Here is a 26,726-nt window from a genome sequence, read left to right as displayed (position 1 = left end):
GGAATGGGATGATGCAGGCAAATGAAGCTGTCTTCCTTCTCTTCTTGTGTGATTATTCTCAGGTTTTCTGTTGACTATGTTGCTGAAGTTTCTTAAATGACTCCACAGATCTCCCAGAGTTGTGTTTGTTAGTGGATAGCTGTCTAATTGTTGATCTTTGTAGGGGGACAGAGATGGGGTCTCCTATACCAGCATCTTGATGATGTCATTCTCACAGTTTGTTTCCTACTCTGGTATTTAACCAAAAATTGATCTTAGCCATTGGTTTAAGGATGATTTTATATAGTATAATAACCAATTAATGTTTATTCCTACTTTGAAAAGAGATGAAAAATTCAGGAATGGATGTTGAGTTTCCTGAATCTGGAGTGAACAGATGGACAGTCTGGGCATTTATGGAGGTTGTGATAGGCAGGTATACAATATGGTGTTGAGAGCTCGAGCTGGTTGGCACTCCCCTTTCTCTGCCAGCTCCTCCCCATACCATGAAGCCCAGAGACAGGCAATCAATTCCACTAATTCTCAGTTTTCCTTTCTAACAAATGGAGGCCAGAATAGAACTACTTCACTGAGTTCTCCTGAGAACTAAATGAGATGAAGCATGTACAACACTTAGCATGAAGGTTGGTACATAGTAAGTGCTCTAACTTAGGCCAATTATTATTTATATTGTTAGTTGTTTTTTAACCTCTGACCTTTTATTATTAAGAATTATGTTAGCAGATTGTCTAATATTTGATTCTTTACTTTACCGACCAGAAACATGAAGCACAAAGAGGTCAATAAAGGGACATGCTTGGCGGGCTGTGAGAAAGAGATGTGACCAAAAGGTAGTTCTGGAGGCTCTCTCAGCCCTTTCCCTATGGCTAGATCATTTTTCTGCTAAGGCAGACTGTATTATAAATATACACCTCAGGACCACAAATGCACTGTCCGCTGTGCCACATTCATCTGGATTAACTTAATATGCTTGGAGTCTTGTCCATATTTTTCTATCCTCAATTTTCCAACAAATTCATGTCAATCTGCTCTTTTAATCATTTTGCAAGCAAAACCTGGCCTTAATGAAATACAGAAAAAATAAAAGCAACAGTGCAGTGAGCTTCTACATTATGTTCACGTCTACACCCTTCATTTGGCAGATGAGAGAGCTGATGAGTGCATCTCCCTCAGCTCACTTTGAAGCTGATCTTAGGGCCCATGGACCTGGGATGAGGGACCATGGTTAGAGATCCTGGGATGGGTGGCCATGGTTAGAGATCCTGGGATGGGGGTTCACAGGGCTGATCTGGGCAGGGAGGTGGGGGTGGGCAGAATTTCTGGAGTTCCATCAGAAGACAGGGGAAGCAGGTAGGGAGTTAGGGATCAGGCTGAATATAGGGCAAGTACTTGTCAGCTCATGGGGGAGGAAAGCTGTTTGAGGCAGGGCAGCATTGCTTTCTCTAGAAAAATGGTACAGATGGACCAAGTTGGAGGGCAGGAACAGAGATGCAGATGTAGAAAATGGACGTGTGGACACAGTGGGGGAAGGGGGGTGGGATGAACTGGGAAATTAGGACTGACATATATACATTACCATGTGTAAAATAGATAGATAGTGGGAACCTGCTGTATAGCACAGGGAGTTCAGGTCAGTGTTCTGTGGTGAACTAGATGGGTGGAATGGGGGGGGGTGGTTAGGAGAGAGGTCCAAGAGGGAGGGAATATATGTATACATATAGTTGATTCACTTTGTTGTACAGCGGAAACTGACACAGCATTGTAGAACATGTATACCCCAATTTAAAAAAAAAGATAAAATTTAAGAAGTAACATGTACTCATTTAAGACCATCAGAGATGCTCTGGACAGGGGACTGCAATGCTTAGATTGTGCTCTGAAGGTTCACTGCGTGACAGCCTAGAGGCCACACTGCAGGGGTTTTCTGTAGGGGCAAAGGGCCTCTCCAGACCAGGGGAGGCAGACCCTGTGGGGGTGGACCAGCATCAATCCTGAAAGCTCCCCAGGTGAGTCTGAAACCCAGAAGGACCCTTTGGGGCTCCTGGGCATGGAAACCTTTCCATGTTCCCCATTTCTTGTTTATAGGGAACAGACTCCAGCCTCCATAACCTTCCCTGAGTTCCAAAGGGCAGATTTGAACAGTTGCTAATCAGGGAAGAGAGGGGATGCAGAGACAAGGGAGGAGCAGTCAAGAAACAATAGTGCAGTCTTGGGGCAGGGTCCTGGTTCCCCCTCAAGGGATACACATAACAATACCTTTGAGCTCTTCTACAGAACTAAAACCCCCAACAAATGGAAGATGTCAGCATTCTTCATTCCAGAGAAGATCACCTGAGGCCAGATTAAAGGAACAAGAGAAGCTCATCAAGAGAGTACCTGATACCAGATTAAAGGAGTGCAGGCCCTGCAACTGACTCTAATCTTGTCAGCAATGCCATCCTTGAACCATTGCTCTAAAACTCCTCCCTAATCATCCTGGGTTGGGGGACACAGTTTTTGAGGGGCGCAAGCCCACTGTGTCCCCCTTTGCCCTGCAAAGCAATAAAGCTATTCTTTTCTACTTCACCCAAAACTCTGTCTGAGATTCGATTTGGCACCAGTGCACAAGGCTGAGTTTTTGGCATCAAGTCCAGGGTGGACCCCAGGCTGAGAACCATGAATTTAGAAAGCACAAGATAGAGGCAGAGGACTAATTTGGAGACAGCTATAATGGTCCAGACAAACCCTAAAGAGGGTCTTGACAGTATGGTTAGGAGGGCAGAGCGGAGGCTTGTACCATTGGATGGTAAATGGATGGAATTCGGTGACTGATTGGAAGAGGGTGTTGAGGAAAAGAAAGGAGTCCCTTTGGCCAATCTCTTTGTACTCTCTTTAAATTTAGCATCTCTTTTTTACAGATTATGAACTTCCTCAAAATCACTGTCCTTCAGACACTGGTTTTGTCCTTTACCACCAGCAAGTCCAGCTAAGGATGGAGGAGTGACAAGAGTTAGGTCTTTGCATCTAAGTCTATGAGGTTGGAGGGAAATAAAACTGCTTTAATTCTACTTTTTAAAAACAGCTTTTAAATTAATGAACTGCAAAACCTTTGGGTAAGTTAGATCATAGGAAGTATGTCAGCTGCCTTTCCATCTGGATCACACAGTCTGTTCAGTGAAAGACAAGGACTGCATTTTGCACAGAGCTCTCTGCAGCCACCCACTCCCTGTCTGAATAGACAGGCAACGTGAGGGATCGCCCGGGGAGGGATGCACACGGTTCATCCACAAGAGTGTGTGGTGAGACTGCAACAATATTTACTCCTCACAGAATGAAAGATGTTCCTGAAAAGATGCCTATAAAGTGATTTTGCTTTCATATAAACCATTCCCCCCTCATTGACTTGCTTTAAAATTTCTAAGATGTATTCCCATGGAAAAATATACCTAGGTTCTAGGCAAAATGTGTGTCTCTAGTGCAATGTCTGTTGCCCCGTGACATGGCACAGGGATACTCATCTTCCATGAGAAGTTAAGCAAAGCCCACTAAGGTCCATGGATGGGCTTGTTAGCCCCCAGGCACGCTGCCACCTCAGGGCCCGCATCCCCTCACAGCAGCAGCTGCCTTACCTCCAAATGCATCGTGGAGGCTCCTGCTCTCTACAACTTGCTGGATCACGTGATGAGTGGGTACCTCCCCTTCTCTCAGATGGCAGGAAAATTCTTGCTGTTTCCTTAAATACTGGTCAGCATCCAAGAACCTCATACCGATGCCCTCTGCCTTTCCAGGGGCTGTGTGGGAAGCCGAGGTCCACCCTCTCGTTGCCTACATTGTGATTTTCTAAGACAAGGTCTCTAAGCAAAAGACTCATTTGGGCACTAGAAATAATCTGTAGTACTTCTGACCTAGTTCTTTCCCCACATATATTTGTTAAACTACAATCCACAGTTCAGGCATCATTTTGAACTACTCCTCGTTCATCCATCCATCCATCCATCCATCCATCCATCCATCCATCCATCTCACAGGTACTATTCTTGGGGCAGTGAATTCCTTTAAAGAAAACATCTTGGTTATACTCCAATAAAGATGTTAAAAAAAAAGAAAGAAAGAAAACATCTTGAATGAAGGAATTAAACCCTTGATTATGGGTAGTAACTCATTATTTTTGGCACTTTCAACCTTTCTGTATATTGTTTAAATATGCGTTTAGCTTCACTGAAATCTATGTATTTTGCAACCAGAGAGGTGAAGGAGACCCACAAACAGTTACAGGATCAGCTCATGAGACTCATAATACAAATCAATTCTTATTGTATCCTCACTACATGCTGGGCAAATGCTGAGAGCATCCATGGCATCATTTCTTCTCATCCTCAGACAACCTTTTAACAGTCTGATGAATTGTGTCCTATTTTTATCACCCATCTATATTGCTGTAGATTCAGAAATTGAGCCTCAGAGAAGTTAAAGGCCACCAAGTTAAGTGGCCAAGCCAGGGTCTGGACCCATGCCTATTGGGTACAAAGGTTTTATGGAGGGCCTACCACATGCCAGGTATTGTTCTAGCCAGTGCTGGGAAACAGCTCTGAATAGGACAGTCAGGCGCATCCTTGACCTTAGAGGCTATACTTTAATAGGGGGAGCAAACGCACAGAAATTACACCATGAGCACCATGAGTGAAAACAAAGAATGATGGAGCCTGGAGAGTGACTGCAGGTGGGTAGAGACTGTTTTACATTGGGTGGTTATGGAGGCCACTCTGAGGAGGCCTTTGACATTGAGAAAAATCCTAAAAGAAGAGGGGGAGTAAGCCATTTCAGTGCCTGGGGGAAATGTTCCCAGCATGAAGTACAAAGGCCCTGAGGGCAGACTGGCTTGCTGTATTCAGGGGTGGGAAAGACAACCAGTGAGGCTGGAAATAAGTGGAAAAGGAGGAGACAGCAGTGGGTGGGAGCAGGCCATCTAGGACTTGAAGGCTATGGAAAGAATGTTGTATGAAAAAAGCCACTTTTGAGCAGAAATGTCACGTGATGAGATGGGAAAGTTCCAGCAGAGAGGAGAATCAACTATGCAGGAGACAGATCTCAGGACCAGAGTTTCTTAGAAGGCAAGATGGGCTAGGATCCTGCGCACAAATAGAGAGGTTGACCTGAGACGGTGGGAACAAGAAATAACAGAGCCTGTGAGTCCACGTGCAGGCAGGTTAGCAGAGTGGGTAGTGCTGAGGCAAGTTGGTTGGGCTCTGATGACCTCCATTGTCTCAGCGAAGGAAGGCAGGTCATCAGCTGCGGGTGGAGAGGGGACAAGTGCTATAGGTTTGAGGAAAAAGAAGTAACTATGAAATAGCCTTCTTTCAATATGGGAAAGGTGAGTGCTTCCTGGCAGTGCTAAAGGGCCCTTGAGATTTGTGGTCAGAAAGACCATTCTGCTGCCTAGAACAAGTAAAGGGTAGACAGAATTGGGTTTAACCAAGGTTGGACTTTGCCAGGTGAGAGTGACAGAGAGATAAAGGGGCAAGTTATATATGGAGGAATCTCAGCTATGGAGGGAGGTGAAACATGGGTGCAGTCGTGTAGTTAAGATCAATAGACTGCAGGCAAAGAAGTGAGCTGCAAAGGGGAGAGACGATGGTCCATGAGCGGTGTACTTGGATCTGAGAGTTTGGAAGCGATGTAGTCACTGGTGTTGGGAAGACCTAGAATAGAACCACGGGAGCCCACGGCTGAGGTAGGCTGGCCTTAGGAACTGAGAAGCCAGAGCGTGGGATGGATCGTCCCTTTTATATGAATACAGAAGCCATCAAGAATGATAAGAGAATTATCTCTCAGCTGCATATTATAGTACCAGTCTGGGTAATAAGAACAGTAGTCACTGATTTTTGCTCATGCTCATATACAGGATTAGACTCGTGGAGGACAGGACTCTGGACCCATAACTACTACTTCTGGACCTTAATTCTACATGAGTAATCCTGATGGTCAGGAGGATTAACTCATTTTCTGGTATCTCTGTTTTACTGTTTGGGAAATACAGGGCAGTGGGGTATTTTCTCTAACATTTGGCAACAAATGCTCGCTAAGTGAATGAGAAATGCCATTAGTCCCATTTTAATTTGCACAACCCAAGTAAGAAGAAAGATTATGAGAAAATGGTATTACCCGTTACTTTATTCCATTCTTTTTCTGTATTATTCAAGAAAGGATTCTAAGAGTGGCAACTGAGTGTAAAAAGGAATAAGCCAAAAAATGCCCATGTAACTGTTGGGTTTGGGTATCCAACTGGCCTGAAACGGTCCCTTTCTCCCCCTTCAAATGCCCACAGCTAGGAAATCTGAGAGCAGGGATTTGAATCCAGTTCTGTTTGACTTCAGTGTGATCTTCACTTCCTACTCTTATTAGTCCTACAAGGTGGACTAACATCCAAAAAGGTAGACAGCATGTTTGTGTGTGTGCATGCCCTCCCCCACCCATAAGCAATAATTACCCCCATGTCCTACACCTGGAATGGAGGTTGTCCACACTTTCTTTTCAGTTCAAAGTATTTCAACAATGCATATTTGGGAGGTCTGAGGGCGCAATGCAGAATCTTCCTAAGGCAGGTTATCTGAGGGAGCTCCACCCATAAACCACAGGATTGTTTCAGGTTATAAATAACTCTTTGAAAAGTTAGATTCTCCTGCTTGAATAAACCTCCTCCTTGACAAGTCTCCCCCTTTCCTCACCAGTAGTCACTGTGCACCCAGGAAAGCAAAATCACCTCAGATTGGCTAAGTTGTTAAAAAAAGGCAACTAAAGAGACTTAGCAATTGCTAGAAAGGGTCTAGAAAGAAAAAGAATAATGACTTCAAGTAGCTAGATTAAGAAAAAAAATCTTAGGTTAATGTTGCCAATTTTAAGCAAGCAAGATTTTTTTTTTAATCCGAAAGTGTAACACGCAAATAGGTTGATAAAATTAGAAAGGCTCCAGTTAAACTCAGGGAATTCTCGAAAACAACCTGTTAGTGACTGTGTAAATGAATCTAGATGGGTGCACAAATAGCCGTACCCATAAACTGAAGCATTAACCCTAAGGTTCTACTAACCTCCTCTGAAATGCAGTCCTCTTTAGGTTCTGACAGAGCAGCCATTTTTCGTAAAAGTTAACCGCAGTCAAAAACGTGGGCAGGGAAATGGTCCACAGCCCTGGGAGAGGTATAAGAAGATCCCGAGGGTCAGACTCTGCTTCGGATCCTAGGGCTGCCTGATAATTCTGACTTCCCCTTGGCTGAACACAGACAGGGGCCTTTACACCCTGGCATATGCCTGAGGACTGCACTCATTTAAGGGCTTCTGCTACCTTTGTTAAGAGCAACCCAGGAAAACTCCAAAGGAGAAAAAATTATCTCTGTGCATCAGAATGCACGGGTTTGCTCCTGAGTTTGGGGGACTCCTTAATGAAACAGCCCTGGAGAAGACGCCTGATCTAAAAGTGTGGGCCCTGACTCCCTGGGCAGCCAAAGTACCTTAAATCCGGGGCCCAGTTCAGGTGGTTGAAAGGGGTAGGACCTAATGATCTACCAGACACAAGATTAATTATTGTGAGGGCAGGGTGAGCGACGAACCCTTGAGTAAGCACATTTGACGGCTCTGCTTCTCAGGCCAGTCTTGTAGGTCGTGTGTTTTAAACCAAAGAAATGAGGAAAGCAGAGTTAATCTGCTCATTAGTCAACCTGAACTTTGATCTCCTCATAGACCAAGAAAGACGAGAGCACTGATGTCAGTTCGCTGTACAGGATAACTGTGGAACTCTTAATTAGGTCTGAAATGTGGTGGGTGTAATGGAGGGTGGCCCTCTGGGGGTGGGGAGGAGACCACCTGGGCTGCCCTTTTCTCCAGCTGGCATCTCAACCCGTGTGGGCAGGGGGTTACTTTCCTGCTTGAGGTGGGGAGGACCTGGGCCCTACCTGCCAATCCCAGGTATCTCTGACCTACTGGATGCTTGATACCCTGCCTTCATTCACTCTGCTCACAGGTCAGATTTAATTTACTATGTCAGCTCCGTGAGGTCCTTGGGAAGGAAGAACGTACCTTCTCTCAGACTCTTTCCCTGAAGGAATGTTTTTCCCAGAGTGTGACTGCTGAGTTGAACACTTGAGCTGAAAGATGCAAATCTGGAATCAGCATCTTTATAATTTGAGATTTCTTATCTTTCAGTGAAATGTTAACAAAAAGTGTTTTTCTAGAAAGGCCATTTAGGGTTTAAACCAGAGTGTTTTCAGCCAGACTTTTGTCAACCTGATGGCCATTTATCGGACACTTTCTGTGTAAAAGTCACTGTGCCAGTGGCTCGGAGGGTCCATGGAGCCAGGTACTGGCTGGCCACCCTCTCACTGTGACACTTGTTAACCTTATTCCATATGCTGGCTCCAAGGCCAGAGTCAATCAAAACTTTCTGCAAGTTCCTGAGGTTCTTTGAGTGGTACGATTATGAGTGATTTTTTTCTCTTTGTTTATAAATATTTCCAAAGAGGATATATTATTTGCATATTTTTTAAGTGTTAAAAATGGTGACATCCTATATACTTATTTTGGTCCTCATTTTAGTTTAAAAACTCTCTAATGTTTCATGGTTAACTATTGTAATGGATGAGTATATGTTTGGTTTGTTGGACTGTGTAGAAATGATCAAGTTCATATAAATAAAAATAAAATAAAATAATATATATATATAACTGTATATAAACATATATGTGTATATATAAGTATGTATATATTTATATTTATATGACCAGGGAGACAGGACTGGCTCCTTTAGATCAGGGGTCTTCTCCAGTGTTGTTTCATGAAGAGTCCCAGAAAATTAGAATCAAATCCTGTGTGTGTGTGTGTGTGTGTGTGTGTGTGTCTGTCTGTCTGTCTAATAACAGTTAAAAGATAGATAGATGAATGATTATTCCTGGAGCGCAGAGACTGCAGCAGACGGCTGGGGTAGACTTTGTCAAGTCAACCCAAGGAGACAGTGGGTCTCTGTTATGGACTGAATTGTGTCCCCCCGCCAAATTCATATATTTAAGCCCTAACTCCCAATGTATTTGGAGACTGGGCCTTTAGAGAGGTAGTTAAGGTTAAATGAGGTCTTTAGGGTGGGGCCCCAATCCAATAGGACTGGTGTCTTATCAGAAGAGGAAGAGGCACCAGGGATGCAGACACACAGAGAAAAGGACATTTCTGGATACAGTGAGAAGACAGTGGTCTGCAAGCCAAGGAGAGAGGCCTCAGGAGAAACCACCCCTATGGACACCTTGATCTTGGACTTCAGCCTTCAAAACTGTGAGAAATAAACATCTGTTGTTTAAGCTGAAATGAGGCTGGTGGGGAAACTTTATCAGGAAACAACAACTCCAGACTCAAGACCCCAAAATGCCATGTTAGAGTGAATTTTGAATCTCTTCCCCTAAAACTGAACACATTTCTTAATGTTGGGCCAGGATGGGATCTGAACGTCTGGGGTGCCTCTTAGGGAGGGGTGACTGTGGGCAGGGCCTGGGTAAATCCTCTAAGAGAGGATGCCTATTATGGCTGTGACTTCCCTTCCCCTTCTTTCTCTTTTAGAAGAGTGAGTCCATCTGATGTGTTAACCAAAATACAAGCATCTAAATATCACCCTGCTTTAGTTTAATCAAAACCGCAAGGGACTTTTGCTGAAGCTACACATGTGAATAGCAGATTCCCACACTCTGGGTTAAACTGGCATAGAAAAAATAAAGGGCTTGATCAGGAATCACGGCTATGGTGTGCAGATGATTGGGTTTATTCCATCTAAAAAGCCCTCCATCATGTTCTGGGCTTGCCCATCCTTGCTCTTCCCAAAGTGTCCTATACATCCACTAACACGGCACATGGAAGAGTCCTTTGTCACTGCCTCTTTTCTCATCTGTCTCCCCACTACTCACTTGTCCCATCCCAGGCAGGTGGCTTCATGAGGGTGGGGATTTATCTTGTTCAGTTTTCCATACCTAGTAATTAGCATAGAGGAGCTCACTCACACATATTTACTAAAAAAAATTATTGAAGCCACAGGCTACACAAAGATGCACAAAATAACTATGTGCTAAGCAAACCTCCAAAGTTGGGGGATCAGAGTACTGCATGTACTGGCAGGGGGGTAGGTGCTGAGGATGTGGGAGTGGGTTCTGGGGAAAGAATACCAGAGGCAGGAGACTCTGAGCACCATAAATCAATTTGCTAAATTAGGAGTGAGATGAAATGGGGCTGTGGATTCTCAGCTAGAAGAAATTATATGTTATGTCAATATCTAACTGTCAACCTCTCTATCTCCCTTAGAAACTCCGTTCCCATTCCACCCGTAGCTTTGTGGAATGGAGACAGAATTTAAAGCTACAATAGCCAGGAGATCTTGTCAAATACTGCCTCACAAAACCATCCTAAGGCTCACCAGTAAATGTCCGGGCAACACTGATACCTTGCATGTAAATAAATCATGTGTGCAATTTTAGCTTAAGCACTTGACTTTACACTGAGCATGTTTTATCTGTAGCATATGATTGATAGCTTCTACAAATCGAAATATTCCCTTAAATTCTCCCCTAAGGAAAGTCTAACAGAAATATACACGAAGGAAAGAAATGAAAAATTAGAATATTATACTGTGCAATTGCTTCAGACTTCTTGCAGTCTTAGTGTAACGGATTATTTCATTCAGAAACCAATTTTCAGAATATTAGGGGCTAAGTCCTAGACTTTTGTCTTATCATAGGATTGCTGGTGAAGTTCCTTTTTAGTGCCTGGCTTGACATGCTGCAAAAAATAAATTATGAATGTGTTGGCGAGGTAACAGGCAAAACAGAATTAGTTCATAAAAGGCTCCTATGGCTATTACAAAATCCAAGTCATAAAATAAATATCATGTCATCTTCCCAAAATGTCATGGGACCAGGTTTCCAGATCAGGACTGGAAATGAGGGCAGATTTAAGAATATGATACGATTGTAGGGCATGAATCTGGTGAGATCACAAAAGGCTTGATTCTGACTAAATCCTTACCAGGCACTGTTGTCTGATGATTTAAGGAAAATGGATCTAAACTTTCCTCAAGTTCCTCTTTCCTTGTGTAGAGGCGATTCTTTACATAGCATAACTCATTAAAAACTGAAATGGTGAAAAAATAACTGTTAGGAAATGCTTCTGTCCAGAAGTTTGTTTAAGGCTGTCTCTGACTGGGGGGCTGTGAAGATCACTGGCCAGTCTCTGGAAGATCTCAATGCTGGGGCCCCCTTCCCTAGAGTAGTACAGTGCATCCCTGTTAAAAAGAGAAGATAAACTCTCTGCTCCTCCATTAATTTTTTTTTTTTTTTTTTTTTTTTTGCGGTATGCGGGCCTCTCACTGTTGTGGCCTCTCCCGTTGTGGAGCACAGGCTCCAGACGCGCAGGCTCAGCGGCCATGGCTCACGGGCCCAGCCGCTCTGCGGCATGTGGGATCTTCCCGGACTGGGGCACGAACCCGTGTCCCCTGCATTGGCAGGCGGACTCTCAACCACTGCGCCACCAGGGAAGCCCTCCTCCATTAATTTTTTTGATTCTCCCTCTTGACACATTTTGGGGTGAAGTTGAGACTCTATGTGGACACACAGGATGAAGGGGACCCTTTGGTAAATTGGGAGGCCTTCACCCCAAATGGATGATACATTGTGATCGATGCTTACCAAGAGCACCTTCCATTGGCAACAGGTCTTGCCACTTAATCTCTGCCAAATACAAGGGCACAAGATCATTTATTACAAAACCCAGGTGCCTTCCAAATTCACTGGCTTATGTTCTAACAATTCTAGATGGCTGGTCACATCAGTCACCTGTGAATTAATTTTGCAACTAATTTTGTTGGAGTATTTTCCAGCTGGTTTTATAACTTTAAGTTAGCTGTTCCACAGCTGCTTTATTATGATTTAAAATACGTTTTGAAAGATCTGCTTTTAAAACTCTCAAGACAAATATTACTATTATCAACCTTAATGACTTAGAGTTTGGGGGTTATTAATCACCTATTTGTCTGTCGCAGGAGACCCAGACTATTTGTGGAGGAAAACCTTAGAGTATGAATTTAACCTACATTCCCAAGGAAATGTCCTATTGAGTTGCTTTTTTTTTTTTTTGAGAATATCAACTCTACCTTTGCTTAGGGGTCTGACAAAGCAAATGAACCTGTGAACATGAACTCACAGAAAGATATTTCAAGTTTTGGCAGAGAACTTTACTTTGAACTTTATGCTGTTCAATTATTATCAAAAGCTTGGTTTCAGAGACACTGGATTAAAATGGTGGAAGAAGAAGAAAAACTTGAAACATTCACTTCCAATTTCTAGAAGTACAGACTATGTAAATAGATAGACAATAGCAAAGTAAAGTAAGGATAAGAACCATCCAGAATAATGAAACCCTGAAGGGATTTCCACAATTTTTAACATTGGTGAAGACAGTAAGAAATACATTCTTGGGCTACACCTGGTCTGGCCTCTCAATCTGGGGGACCCTCAACACTTGGCCCCAAAGAAGGTAGGAACATTCCATCCTCTGCCTGCCCCCTCACTCTAGTGGTCTCTCCCCCCCTCCTTGGGCCCCACCCCCTGGGCTTGCAGGTGTCATCGCTCCAACAGCCACCTATTTTCTGTGTCCAGAGGTCTAGTCCCCAGGTCTCAGCACTGCTGGGGTCAAGGGAAACGTGGTGGCCACTGCAGTGCCAAGTGATTGCTCCTCAGAGCAAGTCTTGGAAACGAGGCTCAGGACTTTGAACTTATACTGAGAACAGCTACGGATGCATCTGAGTCTCCGCACTATGGGAGAACCCAGCAGGCAGAGGGAGCGCCCTCATCCCGTCCAGAAGATACCCACCTATCAGAGGATGTGTGATGGTCTCACAGAGGGAAGGGCGGATATAACAACCTCCTGTCGAGACACAGACCTGGAGGCAGAAGCTTGAAGGCTCACAGTGGAGAGTGCACTGAGCTGAGGACTATTTATGCATAGATTTCTGTCCCTTGATGTATAAATGGAGAGGGGGAAAAACTATCAGAGGCTTATTCAGAGACTGTGAAGCACAAAGGGAAGAGAGCCTGGACAAAAATATTGAGAGGAAGAGCTTACTTTTGAAAATGATTTTCTACAGAAAATAGAAGAAAAATATAAAGCATATGCTAAGTGCTCCCAGTAAGATACAAAATCCATGAAAAACAAAATGCAGGGTGATATATGGAGAAAATGAAGTAAGTGATATATTCTTTAGACCTGACACAATTAGGTCTGTTCCCCACCAGGCCTGTGACATTTCATACCCCTGTGATCTTGCACATGCTGTCCAGCCTGGGCCTTACTTCCCTTCCAAACCTGGCAAAGTGCTTTTTATTCATGCTGCCTGACTCAGCCTGCACACCACCTCCTCTGAAAGCCTTCCCAGGGGTTGCAGGCATCAACTCACTGATTCCTCTGCACACAGCACAGTGGGTTTTCATACTCCAGTACTGGACATTTCAGATAGTATTATCATTTATAACAGAATAACTATGCCTTCTCTATGACACAGCTTATATGACATGGATCTCTATGACCCTTACTCATCACAGTGTCTGATATACAATTAAGACTAATAAATAAATGAGAGTCGCTGAAAGATAAATGACAACCTCTTTTTATCACAGGGACCTCAACAGATGTCAGTAGAACAAAGGCGAAAGATAAAGGGAAATGAGAAAAGAAACACACATATTGAGACCCTGTTCTGCTCAAAGCATTGAAGTGCTTGTTATACTAAAGGAAAATTGGAATCTTTTCCTTCCTTTTCAAAGAATTACGGTTTTAGCATAGTGCCACAAACTAACACAATGACTTTTGGGACATGATATAGTGGCCATAGAGAAACAACTCTTCATAAGAGATTAGTGCAGCACCAGCCATCCTCAATTTAAAAATGGATACTCAAAGTTTATTGACAAGTTGATTTTGGAAAACTTGAACAGCAATTTCCTCTTAGAAACAGTGAGCTTAAGTCCCAGACCAAACTGCAAAGGCTTATTCAACCTGGAAGTCTGCTAGATTATATCAGTCACTGAACTGAGTTGCAGAAAGCAAAGGCTAGATTTAATTAAGCTCCACTAGCATATAGCCAATGGTCACTTAACCAAGAAATGCTTCCTGCCTGTCTCACAGCTGTGCTGTGAATCCACTAGAATAATGCAAGTAAAATGCCTTTGAAAAGTACACCATGGTACAAAGCAATAAGGGCCACCAAGAGTTTAACTATTACAGAACCCAAAGGCACATTAAAATACTCTCTTGCAGGAAAATGCATGCTCTCTTCTGCCACAGGACTCATCACCGACGAAGCAGTGGGAAGATTACTGTCTGCCCCGGCCAAGCCTGCCAGGGGAAAGCTGGCCAAGCCTGCGTCTGAACCAGCTAGACTCCACTTCCAGCCTCTTCCTTCTCTGTTGTGTGTTCAGTGCATTCCTGCTTTGTCCACCTCAATCCACCTTGCCTCTGGCTCGATTCAGACCCAGCTTCACTGCCTCCATTTAGCCCTCGCTCCTGCCTGAACAACTGGCAACATGCTTCAGCTATTCTGTGTACGCTCTTTGGAAGATGGGCCTTACAAATGGGTCTGGAAATGGGGGTCCGGCATTCTGGGGATACTGCCTCAGATTCTAACACTCAGAGTCCTGACCCACCCAGTAAAATGACAGACATCACGTTCCAGTTTGCAGGGAGAGCGTAGGGAGAAATGGTGGGGCCAGGGAAAAGTGTGGCTGGTCCCTCCCTCTCTTCTCCCTTCCCTTCCCGCTGTGTGTCCCCTCACGGGAAGCCCTGTCCACTCCCACCCTCCTCCTGCTCCGGCTCGGTGTCCACTTCTGCTCCATCTGTCAGAATGGAAGCAGATGGGCTCCTGGTCCTCAAGCCTGTTTGTCTTACTGCTCCCACCAAGGACTCAATGCAATCCTCTTCAGCACATGGAAGAAATGACTTGTGAAACAGCAAATAGTATCTTTTAGAGCTGAAGTTCTTTCTGAATCATTCATATTTCATTTGAATTTCTCTCTTTCTTTCTTCTCTCTCTCTCTCTCTTTTACATAGGAGAAAGACCCAAATCTTTTTTACTTACACTAGCGTGACAAAGTCTTCAGTGGTTTTTGTTCAGCCTCCCCAAGTCAGTCATTTTTAAGTTACGTGAAAGGAAAAGGAATGCCATTTGTAAGGAGATTTCAGCTAGCCTCATCTGATGTATTGAGAACTAAGGTAAGAAGCACAACAGAGGTAAAAACTAGACTGTGATTGAGGAAAAGATGGCATTTATCACCATAGAACTAAGCAGAGCTACAAAGTAGGGAACAGAAGGTGTGATTTAAATCCCTGATCTATAGCTAGCTAACTGCGTGACCCTAGGTACATTACTTGAGTTCCTTGGGCACACTTTTCTCATTTATATAAAGAAAAAAAAGGATCAGAGATTCTAGTCTTTTCTAGGCCTGTCATTTTATAATTCTATGACTAAAATCAGTCTAAAATCATAAATCGTATTCCAGAAATTTACTTAAAAGCCTAAAAAAATGGAAACATACAGAAATTCAAATATTTAACACCAAGGAATTAAAAAAAAATGTGTTCCAAAGAGAGACTTATCATTCACTGCTATTACGCATGAGTCTATTAGAAATATCTGGCTATCTATTGAAGCCTGACATTTCTCTTAACAAAAAGTGGTATGCGTGCCTTCTAATAAGTTTACTTCGGATCTCATTCCTCTTCAGGATTTTGAGATGCGTTTCTGTCTGTCTGTCTACCTATTTATAATCTATCAACATATCTCCATATGTGTGTGCACACCCCTACGCCCAACACTCACACACACTAAAACATATGAACAGAACAGGAAAGTAAAGAAGCACCAGAGTTAGTTCTGACCAAAGAGGAGGACACAGGACTTACAGGAGCTGCTGAGTTTTTGACGGTGACACTGGGGGTGGTGGCTCGCAAGGCTCCACTCACTCCATGGTAGTATTTGAAGCAGATCTTAGTTTCAGCTGAAAGACAAAAATAAAATGGTACTGAGAAGTAGGGTATAACCCAGGAAGAGAAGCCATGGCCAGAGAGGACTCGCCCAGGAACTTCTACCCAATTCCTCCCATGAGCCAGGCAGCCACACCTGATAATCCCGCTTCACTTGTGGCTTCATGAACAGGTCCAACTTCTTTCTGAAAATCCATCATCCAAAATTGTTTTGGTTTTAGCATTTTGTACCCAAGTTAAATCCATCATTTAGACTTCTCAGGATCCATCCTATCCCATTAGAAGTTATTGTTTTTAAACTCTCAGTTCTAAGATTTCAGGTGGTACCAATCTGTTTCTTCTGTAATTTTCTGTTATTGAATTCACTGTGGTTAGCATCTTGGTGATCTGAAGGAAGACTCTGAGAAGTTATGGAAATACATGGATGAGAGGCATATTTTCTGATGACGATGACTAGACAATAATGCTGAAACTCCATAAGTTTTTGGCATTTTGTACAGAAAAGAATCTGTGGCCAACCTGAGTTTGGTTCATTGGAAGGTGACCTGCTCTTCCAAATTTACTGTTTATAGTATGTTCTTTAAATTTGAAAAATTTACCAGGCTTTGTCTTAGTCCCTTACATTAATTTTGTATGAAACAACATGAGGAATCTCCAGTTAGAGGTCCTGGTTCTCAAATGTGGGGATTTGTCTCCAATTATAATGTTTTTAAAACTAATGTCTACAATTTTCTTAGCAAGCATTTTAATGTTCATTACGGAAAATATGGACAATGCAGAAGAGTATAAAAAATCTTCTATGGGTTTTTTTGCATACTTGAGTGTATGAACTTTAATAATGAATTTTAATCTTTTTTTTGAAATTAACATTATTAAATAAGCATGTTCAGCTACTAATTCCAAACTTTGTAGATAACATTGCTTGTCCTATGGAATCATTGAATCAATTTGTAACTTGGAAATACTTCCCTGATCTTGGAAATTTGGGATTTTACCTTAAAATTAATGCCTTTTTGAAAATTATTTTTAAGTTCAAGTTTGCTCTCTAGGATAATGGAGCAAAAAGTGCTACTTTTCTATCAAAACTCATTCTCCCTTTCCTCCTTAATGACTGAATCTCAATTTTATTTTGGGTGGTAATGCCCAGATAAAGAACTACGTTTTGTAGCCTCCCTCATAGATCACAGTTATGTTGTTTGCTGTTGTTATTTTGGATTTTCTATTATATGTAGTTGAACCTAAACCTAGCTAATGTGGAAAGGTTTCTTTCTATATATCATATAAATGATATGAGAATTGCAATATTCTTCCTTAGAAGATAGGACTATTTTAAGGATTCTCCCTTCCTGTGGCCAAACTACTTTCCAAAAAGCGCTGTATACATCCACCAGAAAATGTAACTCTGATCATCTCTTGAATCCTTGATAACATTGAACATTATCAATTAAATATACTCTTAAGATGGCATCTCATTTTTATATCATTTATTTACTAGTGAGATTAAACATTGTTTATCAGATTTTAATTAGACATTTGTATTTAGTTTTTTTTTTTAATCTATTGAATTGTAGTTGTTAAGACTTCCCACTGCCTGGATGATACCTGGGTGTTTACCTTTTAGTGGACATATTCTTACTTACATATATCAATACTTTTTGTTTCCTCCCTTCATTCTTTCCCTGCAGTGATTTTGCCTATCTGTGGTTGCCTTTTAAGCTCTTGGTGGACAATCTTATAACTTAGTTCCATATTCTCCAAGACACCCCACATTAGGTCTACAGACCTAGATCTACTAGTGTCTCAGCCTGAGAGGCAGGTACTTGTAGGTTAGGGATCATGGAGGGACCATGAGCAGTGAGCCATATGGCCAGGTAACCACACCGAGTCAGTGCAGTTCAGAATATGAGTTACTCTGCCTGTAGGTGCCAGCGAGATTGGCATGGAGGGGCCAAATGACCTCACCTCAAGTTTAGTTGCACAGAAGGAAATTATATATAACAGGCATCCTGGAAAGAAAGTACTAGCTTTCCTGTCAAAGAAAATTATTCCAGTGCCTTGGAGTAAAAAAGGTCAGGGAAATTATATACAGTCTTGTATTGAATCCTTTTGCTAGGTGAGCAGGTCAGTTCATGTTTAGAGCCAAGAATGCATGGAAACCTTCAAAGTATTGTAATCTTTTTCTGAAAAATCACTGGCAAAGGTTGTATTTTTTTCTTAAGCTTTTTAAGAGTCTGTTCCAGTATTTAGCAACTTGATTATTAATGGATCTTCCTTTTATTTAATCTAAATATCTCCTGTAATTTAAAATGATTTCCTATTCAGACTTGAAAGAGATATTAAATTATTTAAAATTTCTTATTTAGGGATGGGCTCTGAAGGGAAGTCACCCACAAATGTTAAAACACATGCAAAAATATAATATACAAGTGATTTGTTGTATGGATTAAGATTACTTCATCTCGCAAAACTCCATGCTACTTTGGTGACAGCTACATTCAACTGATCTGTTTAACTAGCCCCACACTGAGTTTTTGCAGAAGAAGGAGACTAGGTATTATTTATCTTTATATTTCCAGTGTCATGTAGTGTACGGATTCTCTATAAATGCCTGTTAAAAAATGACTGATGAACTATTGGTTTCATTTGATTGACTCCGCTGCCTTACTGTTAACCCAGGAGCAGGTACAGTGTCCTGGTGGGTCCTAATTCTTCATAGAGAATTTCCTCTGGCCTAATATTACATGACTTTTGGAATAGATTCAAGTATAGATAAGGACATTGCTACATTTTCGCTATTACTGCTGCCTCTGAGAAAAGTATCAAGGTTCAAAGGCCAAGAAATATTAGAGGGTTGTTGCTTATTATTTCAGATACTTCATCTAAGGGGACCTATGGTAGGTAGTTCTATCTTCCTCTGCTTTTCTAGTTAAAATAATAATAATTCAAAAATTCCCTCAAAGCCTGAACACAAGGCATCTCTGTTATAATAGTTTTTATTGTTTATTTGAGTCATTATGTATGTAGTAACAGAAGTTTAGGAAGGCACAGTGATCTAAGGAAAGAGTAGGAATATGGGAACAAATAGATGTAAGTCCAATTCTTGACTTGCCCGTCATTAACAGAGTAAGTTATATAGACTCTCTGAGCCTTAGATTTAATGTAGAATGGTGATACCATTGCCAGCTTTGCATGTATTGTTTCATGTATGGGTGTTGTACACAGCAAATGGAATAATGTGTGAAGCCTAGTATGCATGAAGAAGTCAACACATAAGAGTTGCCCTTCTTCATTGTATATTCACTTATGATCAACAGAACTGTCTTGTATAGTTGTTCAGGCACGTCCTACAAAAGTTGTCCAACCAAGGGGTGAGTAGGGAGTTGAAATCCAGCCCATGCTCCACTCACCAATGGGTGTAGTCCTTGCCCTTCCAGAGGAAGAGGTTGACATCTTAAAATCTCGTGGATTAATGGTGGACCTGAAATAAATCTCCTTATGACATTTTGGTTACTTTTGCCTGGCACATGATTTGTTTTCAGATTTGGGCACGAGTGACCAGCTCATTCACAAAGTGGAATAATACTGAAGTTTCTACCTCTACAAATCTGTGTGTTTACAACTATAATTTTTATTGGGTGGGCATGTATTCAAAAAGTATAGACTGTTTCACTTTACTTATAGTATCACTTAAAGAAACAAGAAAACTATTGTTTTTCTTCCTCTCCATTTCTTAGGGATTAGTAGGCCTGTTGTAGCACTTGAGACCTCAGTATGTAATGATGGTAGTAGCCCTGGTGTAAGTATAATATTCGATTTAGTTTAAAAATTATAACAAATTGGTCTTAACAGTTAATTAGCTCTTAGTATGCACCAGACCATTCATACTATTTTCTAATTTGGCCCTCATAAAATCCCTGTGAAGTACAGGTAATTATTATTAACCTTTTAAAAAAGTGCTTAGCACAATACTTGGCATATAACAAGGCCTCAATAAATGTCATCTATCATTCCTATTTTATATCTAAGGAAAATGAGGCCAAAATGTAAGGCCACTTATACAAGGTCACACATGTAGTTCATGGCAGCTAGGATTTAAGCAAACATATTAACTTTTCATTTGGTAATTTGTCTCTAAAATTTTTTTTTTAATAATGCTAGATTGTTGACCAGCTAGCACAAGTGAACTCCCACTTCGAGTGATGATGTACTAGGTAATTCAGAGAACATCTAGACAGGATGGAAAAATATGGAAATAAATCTGCCTGAAGTAGGATTGCTGGATAAAACACAGGACACCCACTTAAATTTGAGTTTCAGATAAACAGGGAATAAGTTTTCAGTATAAGTCTGTCCCAATTATTACAATGGACAAAAAACTAAAAAAGGTGTTCACTGTTTATCTCAAATTCAAATTTTATTAGGAATCAGTAATTGTTTCCTCCTAAAACTGGACATCCTAGCCTGAGGACATCAGAGACCTAGAAAGACAATGGAAAATATTGAAGACAAGATCCAGAAGAAGAAAACTTCTGCTGTTTCCCTTGGTGGGGGGCCTGTGTTGATTCCAGAAAAATGCACTGAGAGGCTGGGAAGGTGAAAAGAATTTTTGACAGATTGCAGGGCTAAGGGGATAAAAACTTAAAGAGTTCAGAGCCTGCCAAAGAGGAGGACTCAGCTGAGTCCTTCATGATTCAAGTTGGAGCCCTGAACAGCAGAACAGATACCAGAGAAATACACCAACCCTGGCCCTTCAAATCATTTTAAGTCTTGAAATTCAATTGAGGTTATTCTGGATTGCTAGGTATAGCCCAGAAGGAAATGCAAATCCTCTCAGCAGGAAAATAACCCATTCTAAGCCTCAAATTATCTCCATAAGTTTTCATTTACAGTGTCCAGTTTTCAACTAAAATTGATCAGGCACATGCAGAGTATTTTTCTACCGGTAAAAATACCAATAGAAAGACCAGGCACTATAAATAGACTTATAGGGTTTTCAGATATTGGAGTTATCAGACACAAGCTTTAATGATCATATACTTAAAGCATTCAAAGAAATAAAATATAAGATTGAAAATATCAGCAAATAATGAAGACTCTAAAAAAGAACCAAACAGAAAATTCTGGATCTATAAAACTACAATTTTGAAATAGTGTACTCCATGGGTGGGTTTAAAGCAGATTTAAAAAAATACAGGAGAAAACTTAGGAAACTGGAACATAGGTCAGAAAAAGAAATCCAGAATAAGGCATGCAGAGAAAAAGCATATAAAATATTGAAGAGAAATAATAAACATATGTGATACTAGGGGGTGGTCTAAAATACCTGTAAATTGTAATCCAAAAGGAGAAGAGAGAGATAGTGGTGCTAAAATTAAAAATTCTCCAAAAGTTATGAAAGACATCAAGCTATAGATACAAAAAGCCCTATGAATCCAGAAAGAACACAGTATCCAGACATCACTGTAAAAGTTCAAAAAAGAAGAAAAATGCTCACTTCATCAGCCAATGAAGGAAAGAGCTAGGTTACCTTCACAGGAGCAACAGTTAGACTGACAGACGACTTCTCAACATAAACAGAAACAATGGAAGGGAAAGGAATGACAGCTTCAAAGTGCCAAAAGAAAATAACTGTCAACAGAGAATTCTGCAACTGGTAAAAGTATTCGTTAAGAATAAGGTGCTTACTCCTGTTGCTATCCAGACATTGCACAGGTTGAAGCACCACGAATATCTGAACTTCATAAGCAAGTTTTTAACTATCCATATGTTACAATGTCTGCAGTGCAGAAATGCCCAAATCTCATGAACAGAAGTGTGATCAGAGTTGATGAACTAGACAGACATATGGATCAGTGCATTAGCAAAATGTCTTCCATTGTGAATCACTTATTTGTGTAAAAGGAACCACATTATCTATGTAAGTAACATTCTTTAGCAAGAATAATGAACCAAAGTCTATGAATATTTCATTTGCAAAACAGACATGAGACAAATGTAAACCACATCCTCAAAATCCAGGAAACCCAATTTTAACTCAAGAAGCTATCATCACTCTGAAAGAAACAGTTTCAGTAGTAATCTAGAAGGAGTAATGGAAAGTACAATATCTTTAAATGATCAAAAAGATCAAGAAGCAATACAATAATAAGATATAAATTAAATTTTGAGTCTGAAGAACATTTAGCTTCAGTAAGAGGAAACAGCAAGAGCAGGTCTTTCAAAGAAATAATCAACATTAATGGTATAAAACCTGAGGTCCTCCCAGTCTATCCTACATGGCAGTATGTTCGTTTGTACTTGGTTTTTTATTTAAAAATATGAATTAAATGGGTTTTAAGAAATAAGCAGCTTAGAGAAAGGCTGTGACTTTTGATCAAGACAAAAGGAAGGGTGAAGGGCTTCTTAACAAATGGAATGCACTTGTCAGTGCATTGACAAGGCATCTGACATTGCAGATTCTACTACATATGTAAAGATATAACATTGGAAAGGTATTTTAATTTAAGGTTGATATTGCCTGCTGGATCTCATTAAGGTAGAGTTTTAAAGCTCCTCACACAGGGGGCCCTGGTTTTAGACCAAATCCAAAATGAAGCAGTCACCTTTTACACATGTTTGTTCTGTTACATTTAATCTCAGCAACTTGAATCCAATACCTCATTCAAAAGAAGAGCATTATTTAAGTGTATAAGCCATATTAAGTTTTACCAAAAAAACTTTTCTCTCCTATAAACAGCCCTGAAAGACATGGTGTTTCTATTTGGTTCTCAGATGATATCTTTTGTAGTAAAATTCTCATTAAAGTAATATATGACTCTAACAGAAAAAAGTCACCTTATTAGATTAGAGCATATCATATTGATTTGTCAAAGTTTTGTAATTTGGTAAAGATATAATCTTACTTGGATTTGCACTTCCAGAAATGATATAGAAAGCTGTATTATGGACTAATTACATTCACTTTGTACAAAATTGGAAAATAAGTGAAGAAAATAAAGTCACAAATTTTGAATGAGCAGAGAAGATATTTGCATCTTTAGGTATTCCACATTTGCCTAACATAAAAATTGCCATGTGATAAAGTCACGTTTCTCTAATAGTTAACTTATGATTATTTGAATGAAAAATGGTTAATTGTAACTTTTTTCAATTGTGTTAACTGGTACATCTTTTTAATATCAAGAACTGTATATTATTTGACTAATTTCCTATTTAGAACAGCAGCATAAATCCTATGTTAATGCTTCAAATATGGTACCACAGCAAACGTGGGAGATTGATGAAAATGAATCATTATGTGAAATGATGCTAGAACTTTACTTTATGGGAAGTACTTATTTTGGGTGTTACAAGGCCAAATCCAAACTCAAAAACAATCCAATAAATGCTTTTTGTTTTCTATTTCAGTGCTGGTTATTATCACCCCCTAGACAGTGTTTCTGTTCTCTGGGATCACCACATATGGAGTGTTTGCTAAAAGGCAATTAGAGCCTTCCTCTTCCTGCTAGGATAGAGTAATTGTAGCAGATTAATGCTTCTGCTGCCAACTAGATAAGCTTTTTTAAAAACAAAATATTTAAAGCACTGCAGAATAATGGAAGCAACAAGGACCACAAATTCTAGTCGAGGGAGTACTGGTGAGATGAGCTGATTACCTGCAGTCCCTTTGCCCTGGTGGCAGGGAAACTGGCAGAGCTGCTGTGGCCCTCTGGGGCCAGAGTGAAGGACCTGAGACCTCAAGTAGCCAGCTGGTTTCCCCTCAGACATTTGCTGAATCTTGCATCATGAAAACATCTGAAAAGTGAGCCGAAATCTTCTGTCTCTTGGTACTGAGGAGACCTGGCAAGTAGAGTCAGGGAAGGGTCCCAGGTGAAAACCCTCGGCTCTCCATGAAAGACCTGGAGAGGGATCTCTAGAAAGAGGGCAAGCTAAAGGAAGACTGAGGCTTACCAAGACTGGACTGCACTCCACTAAGCTCATCCTCTTATGGGGTCAAGGCCACCAGCACCCCAACAACCTCACTGAGGGAAGAGCAAAATCTTCTGAGGGAAGATGCCATCGCCAAAGTATCTACAGTATTCCACACCCAGTTTATGGCAACTGAAAATTACCAAGTATGATAAGAGACAGAAGCAAATGACCAAAAGCAAGAAAGAAAATGGAACTAGGATCCTGATACTGAAGTCATTAGACAAAGACCTGAATGAAACTATGATTTATACATGCAGAAATGAAGTGCAGACTTTGCCAGAAAATTAGAACCAACAGAAAAGAATCAAATGGGGATTTAATTATTGAAAAACCGAAGAGTTGAAGTTAAGAACTCCATACATGGGGTTCGCTGCAGATCAGATACAGCAGAAAGAGGGTTAGTAAAGTGGAGCATAGGTTGATTGAAAATATCCAGATTGAAGAAAGAGAGAGAAAAGAGGATGGAAAGTACAGAGGAGAGAGTAAGGGACACAGTGGAATGAGTAGGGCAAAGGCAACTTTTGAGGAGACAATAACTTATTTTCAAGCCTGGATAAAAACAAGAATCACTTGTAAGCATATCGTAGTTAAACTCCTGAAATCCAAAGGCTAAGGGAAAAGTCTTAAAAGCATCAGAGCAAAAATCAAACAAAAAAACAAAAAACAAAAAACCCAAATCTACATTATCTTCAAAGGAAAGACAAAAACACTAAACTTGATTTTTCAGAAGACAGAGAAATGACATTCCTAAGTGCTGAAGAAAAGAACAGCTAACCTAGAATTCTCTGTATCTCGTGAAATCATTGCTCAGAAGTGAAAGTGAAATAGTGATGTTTTCAGACAAACAAAAATGGAGAGGATTTATCACCAGTAAGTTTTCACTAAAAGCAATACTAAAAGTGAGCTCTTTCTGTTAGGAGGAAAATGATCCCAGAGAGAAGGAAGGAGGCAAACAGAACAGGTTGACATGTGAATTAGGCTCTGCTTCTTGATTTGGGTGCTGTGTACATGGATGTGTTCACTTTCTGAAAATCCCTAAACTCTGCATTTAAATTTATGCCCTTTTCTATGTGTGTTTTGTGCTTCACTTAGGATTTTACCAAAACAAAGCAAGACCAAACAAACAAACTGCTAAGGGGAAAACTTACAGCCTTACATGCATACACAGAGAAGAAGAATAGCCCCAAACCAATGAGCTAAGAATCCATCTCAAGAAGTTAGAAAAAGGACAAATTAAACCCAAGGAAAGTAGAAGGAAGGAAATAATAAAAAATAAAAGTAAGAGCAGAAAGTAATTAAACAGAAAACATATATAGAAGATCAAGAAAACCAAAAGTTGGTTCGTTGAAAAGACTAATAAAACTTAAAATCCCTGCCCAGTGAAGCGTAGAGGATTAATGTGTATGTGAAATGAAACAGGAGTATTGCACAGCTGCTGGCACTCTTAGCAGTCCTCCCTCCTGGATGGAGTGGGCTGAGCTGTCTCGGAGCTGCCCTGGGCCATTCAGGCTGAGGTAGGTGTTCCCAACAGATACTCCAAGGCCAAATACAGACTGCAATGTCAAGTGCCTTCTCTGACATATATTTTTGTCCCAAATCCTGGCTTACTGGGGTGGGTCTCTGCATTTCAGTCCAAGTGGAGGGGAGGGTTATGGCTGGTCAGACGGTGGAGGACTGAGTTGCCTGGAACTGAGATAGGACACAAACGAGAAGGCTGTAGACTGACAGACTACCATACTGAAGAGCTCCAGAAGGTAGAAAGTATGGCCCCTAGCATGAAGGCAGAGGGCCATACGGAGACCCTTCCCCATATCCTGTGCTGATTACTTATGTCTTGAGTCAGCTCTTGACTTGCTAGTGGGTGTTCCAGAGGTGTTTCTGGGAAGTACATACTTTTGTTAGGTATTAGCCAACCTTTTCCAGATTGGGTGCCAAGAAGTGTGAGGATATACTGGGGGGTCGGTCTGATGTATGAAGAGTAGGGTTTTGAGAGTGTGGGGTGGAGGGGGGATGCAATCTCAGCATGACTTTTAAATGAACCCTTTATAGTCAGGGAGAGGATTTTGAATATCACCTTTTAAAACTGGATGGAAGTGAGAGCCACAAATGAATGTCAGGTGGCTATTTTAGAAGATGTAACTGATGAACAGGTTTCATGATATTGGAGCATGAGATGCAACACAATTTCATGGTAAAGAAGGGCAGAGCTCAAACTCATGGCTGTTCAGGAGGCTGGGAGGGTTCCAGTAACCCTTTGGGCTAACCAGGTATATCCTTGGCCACACACAGGTCTTAGGAATGGTAGTACGAGGCAGGGTATAATTTCTGATATGTGGTCACCAGACATTCCTGTGACCTTATTAACAGGGCTGATGTGTTACCAACTCCAAGGGCACCATTCACACAGAAGTCTACGGAAATGGCTCTCCTGGAGTTATGTAGCAGGCAACCATGCTTTAATCACGCGAATGGGCTGCATGACAAGGTGAAATCCTCAAGGGTAGGCTTCCTTGGCAAGAAGTATAGGAGTCCATCCTAGTGGGAAAAAACTGCTCTTACCTGGATTCCCCCTTTCCTCTCAGGGTGCCTCTCTTTTCTCCCTGCCCAGTTTTCCCTTGGAATCTAGGAGACATCCTTAAAGTTTCTCACAATTTGATGCTCAGTTGGGACTAACGTGGTCAGCTGCAGATGGGGCTGAATGACCATAGTTTTCTATGGGGAGA

General features: G+C 41.1%; 1 protein-coding gene across 3 annotated transcripts in view; it reads right to left on the bottom strand.

Moving 5' to 3' along the window:
• Positions 1–26,726, bottom strand: part of HECW1 (HECT, C2 and WW domain containing E3 ubiquitin protein ligase 1) — a gene marked incomplete at both ends in the record, with an annotated part of 546,121 nt that overhangs the window by 196,332 nt on the left and 323,063 nt on the right. For all 3 annotated transcript variants that reach the window (XM_081244601.1, XM_081244600.1, XM_081244602.1), the window contains one exon: positions 15,952–16,046. In XM_081244601.1, coding sequence (XP_081100727.1) covers positions 15,952–16,046 — 95 coding nt within the window. The remainder of the gene's footprint in view (positions 1–15,951; positions 16,047–26,726) is intronic.

This window comes from Mesoplodon bidens (assembly GCF_964165515.1).
Source record: "Mesoplodon bidens genome assembly, chromosome: 9".
NCBI classification, from domain to species: Eukaryota; Metazoa; Chordata; class Mammalia; order Artiodactyla; family Ziphiidae; genus Mesoplodon; species Mesoplodon bidens.
This window is presented reverse-complemented; position numbering and strand designations above follow the sequence as displayed.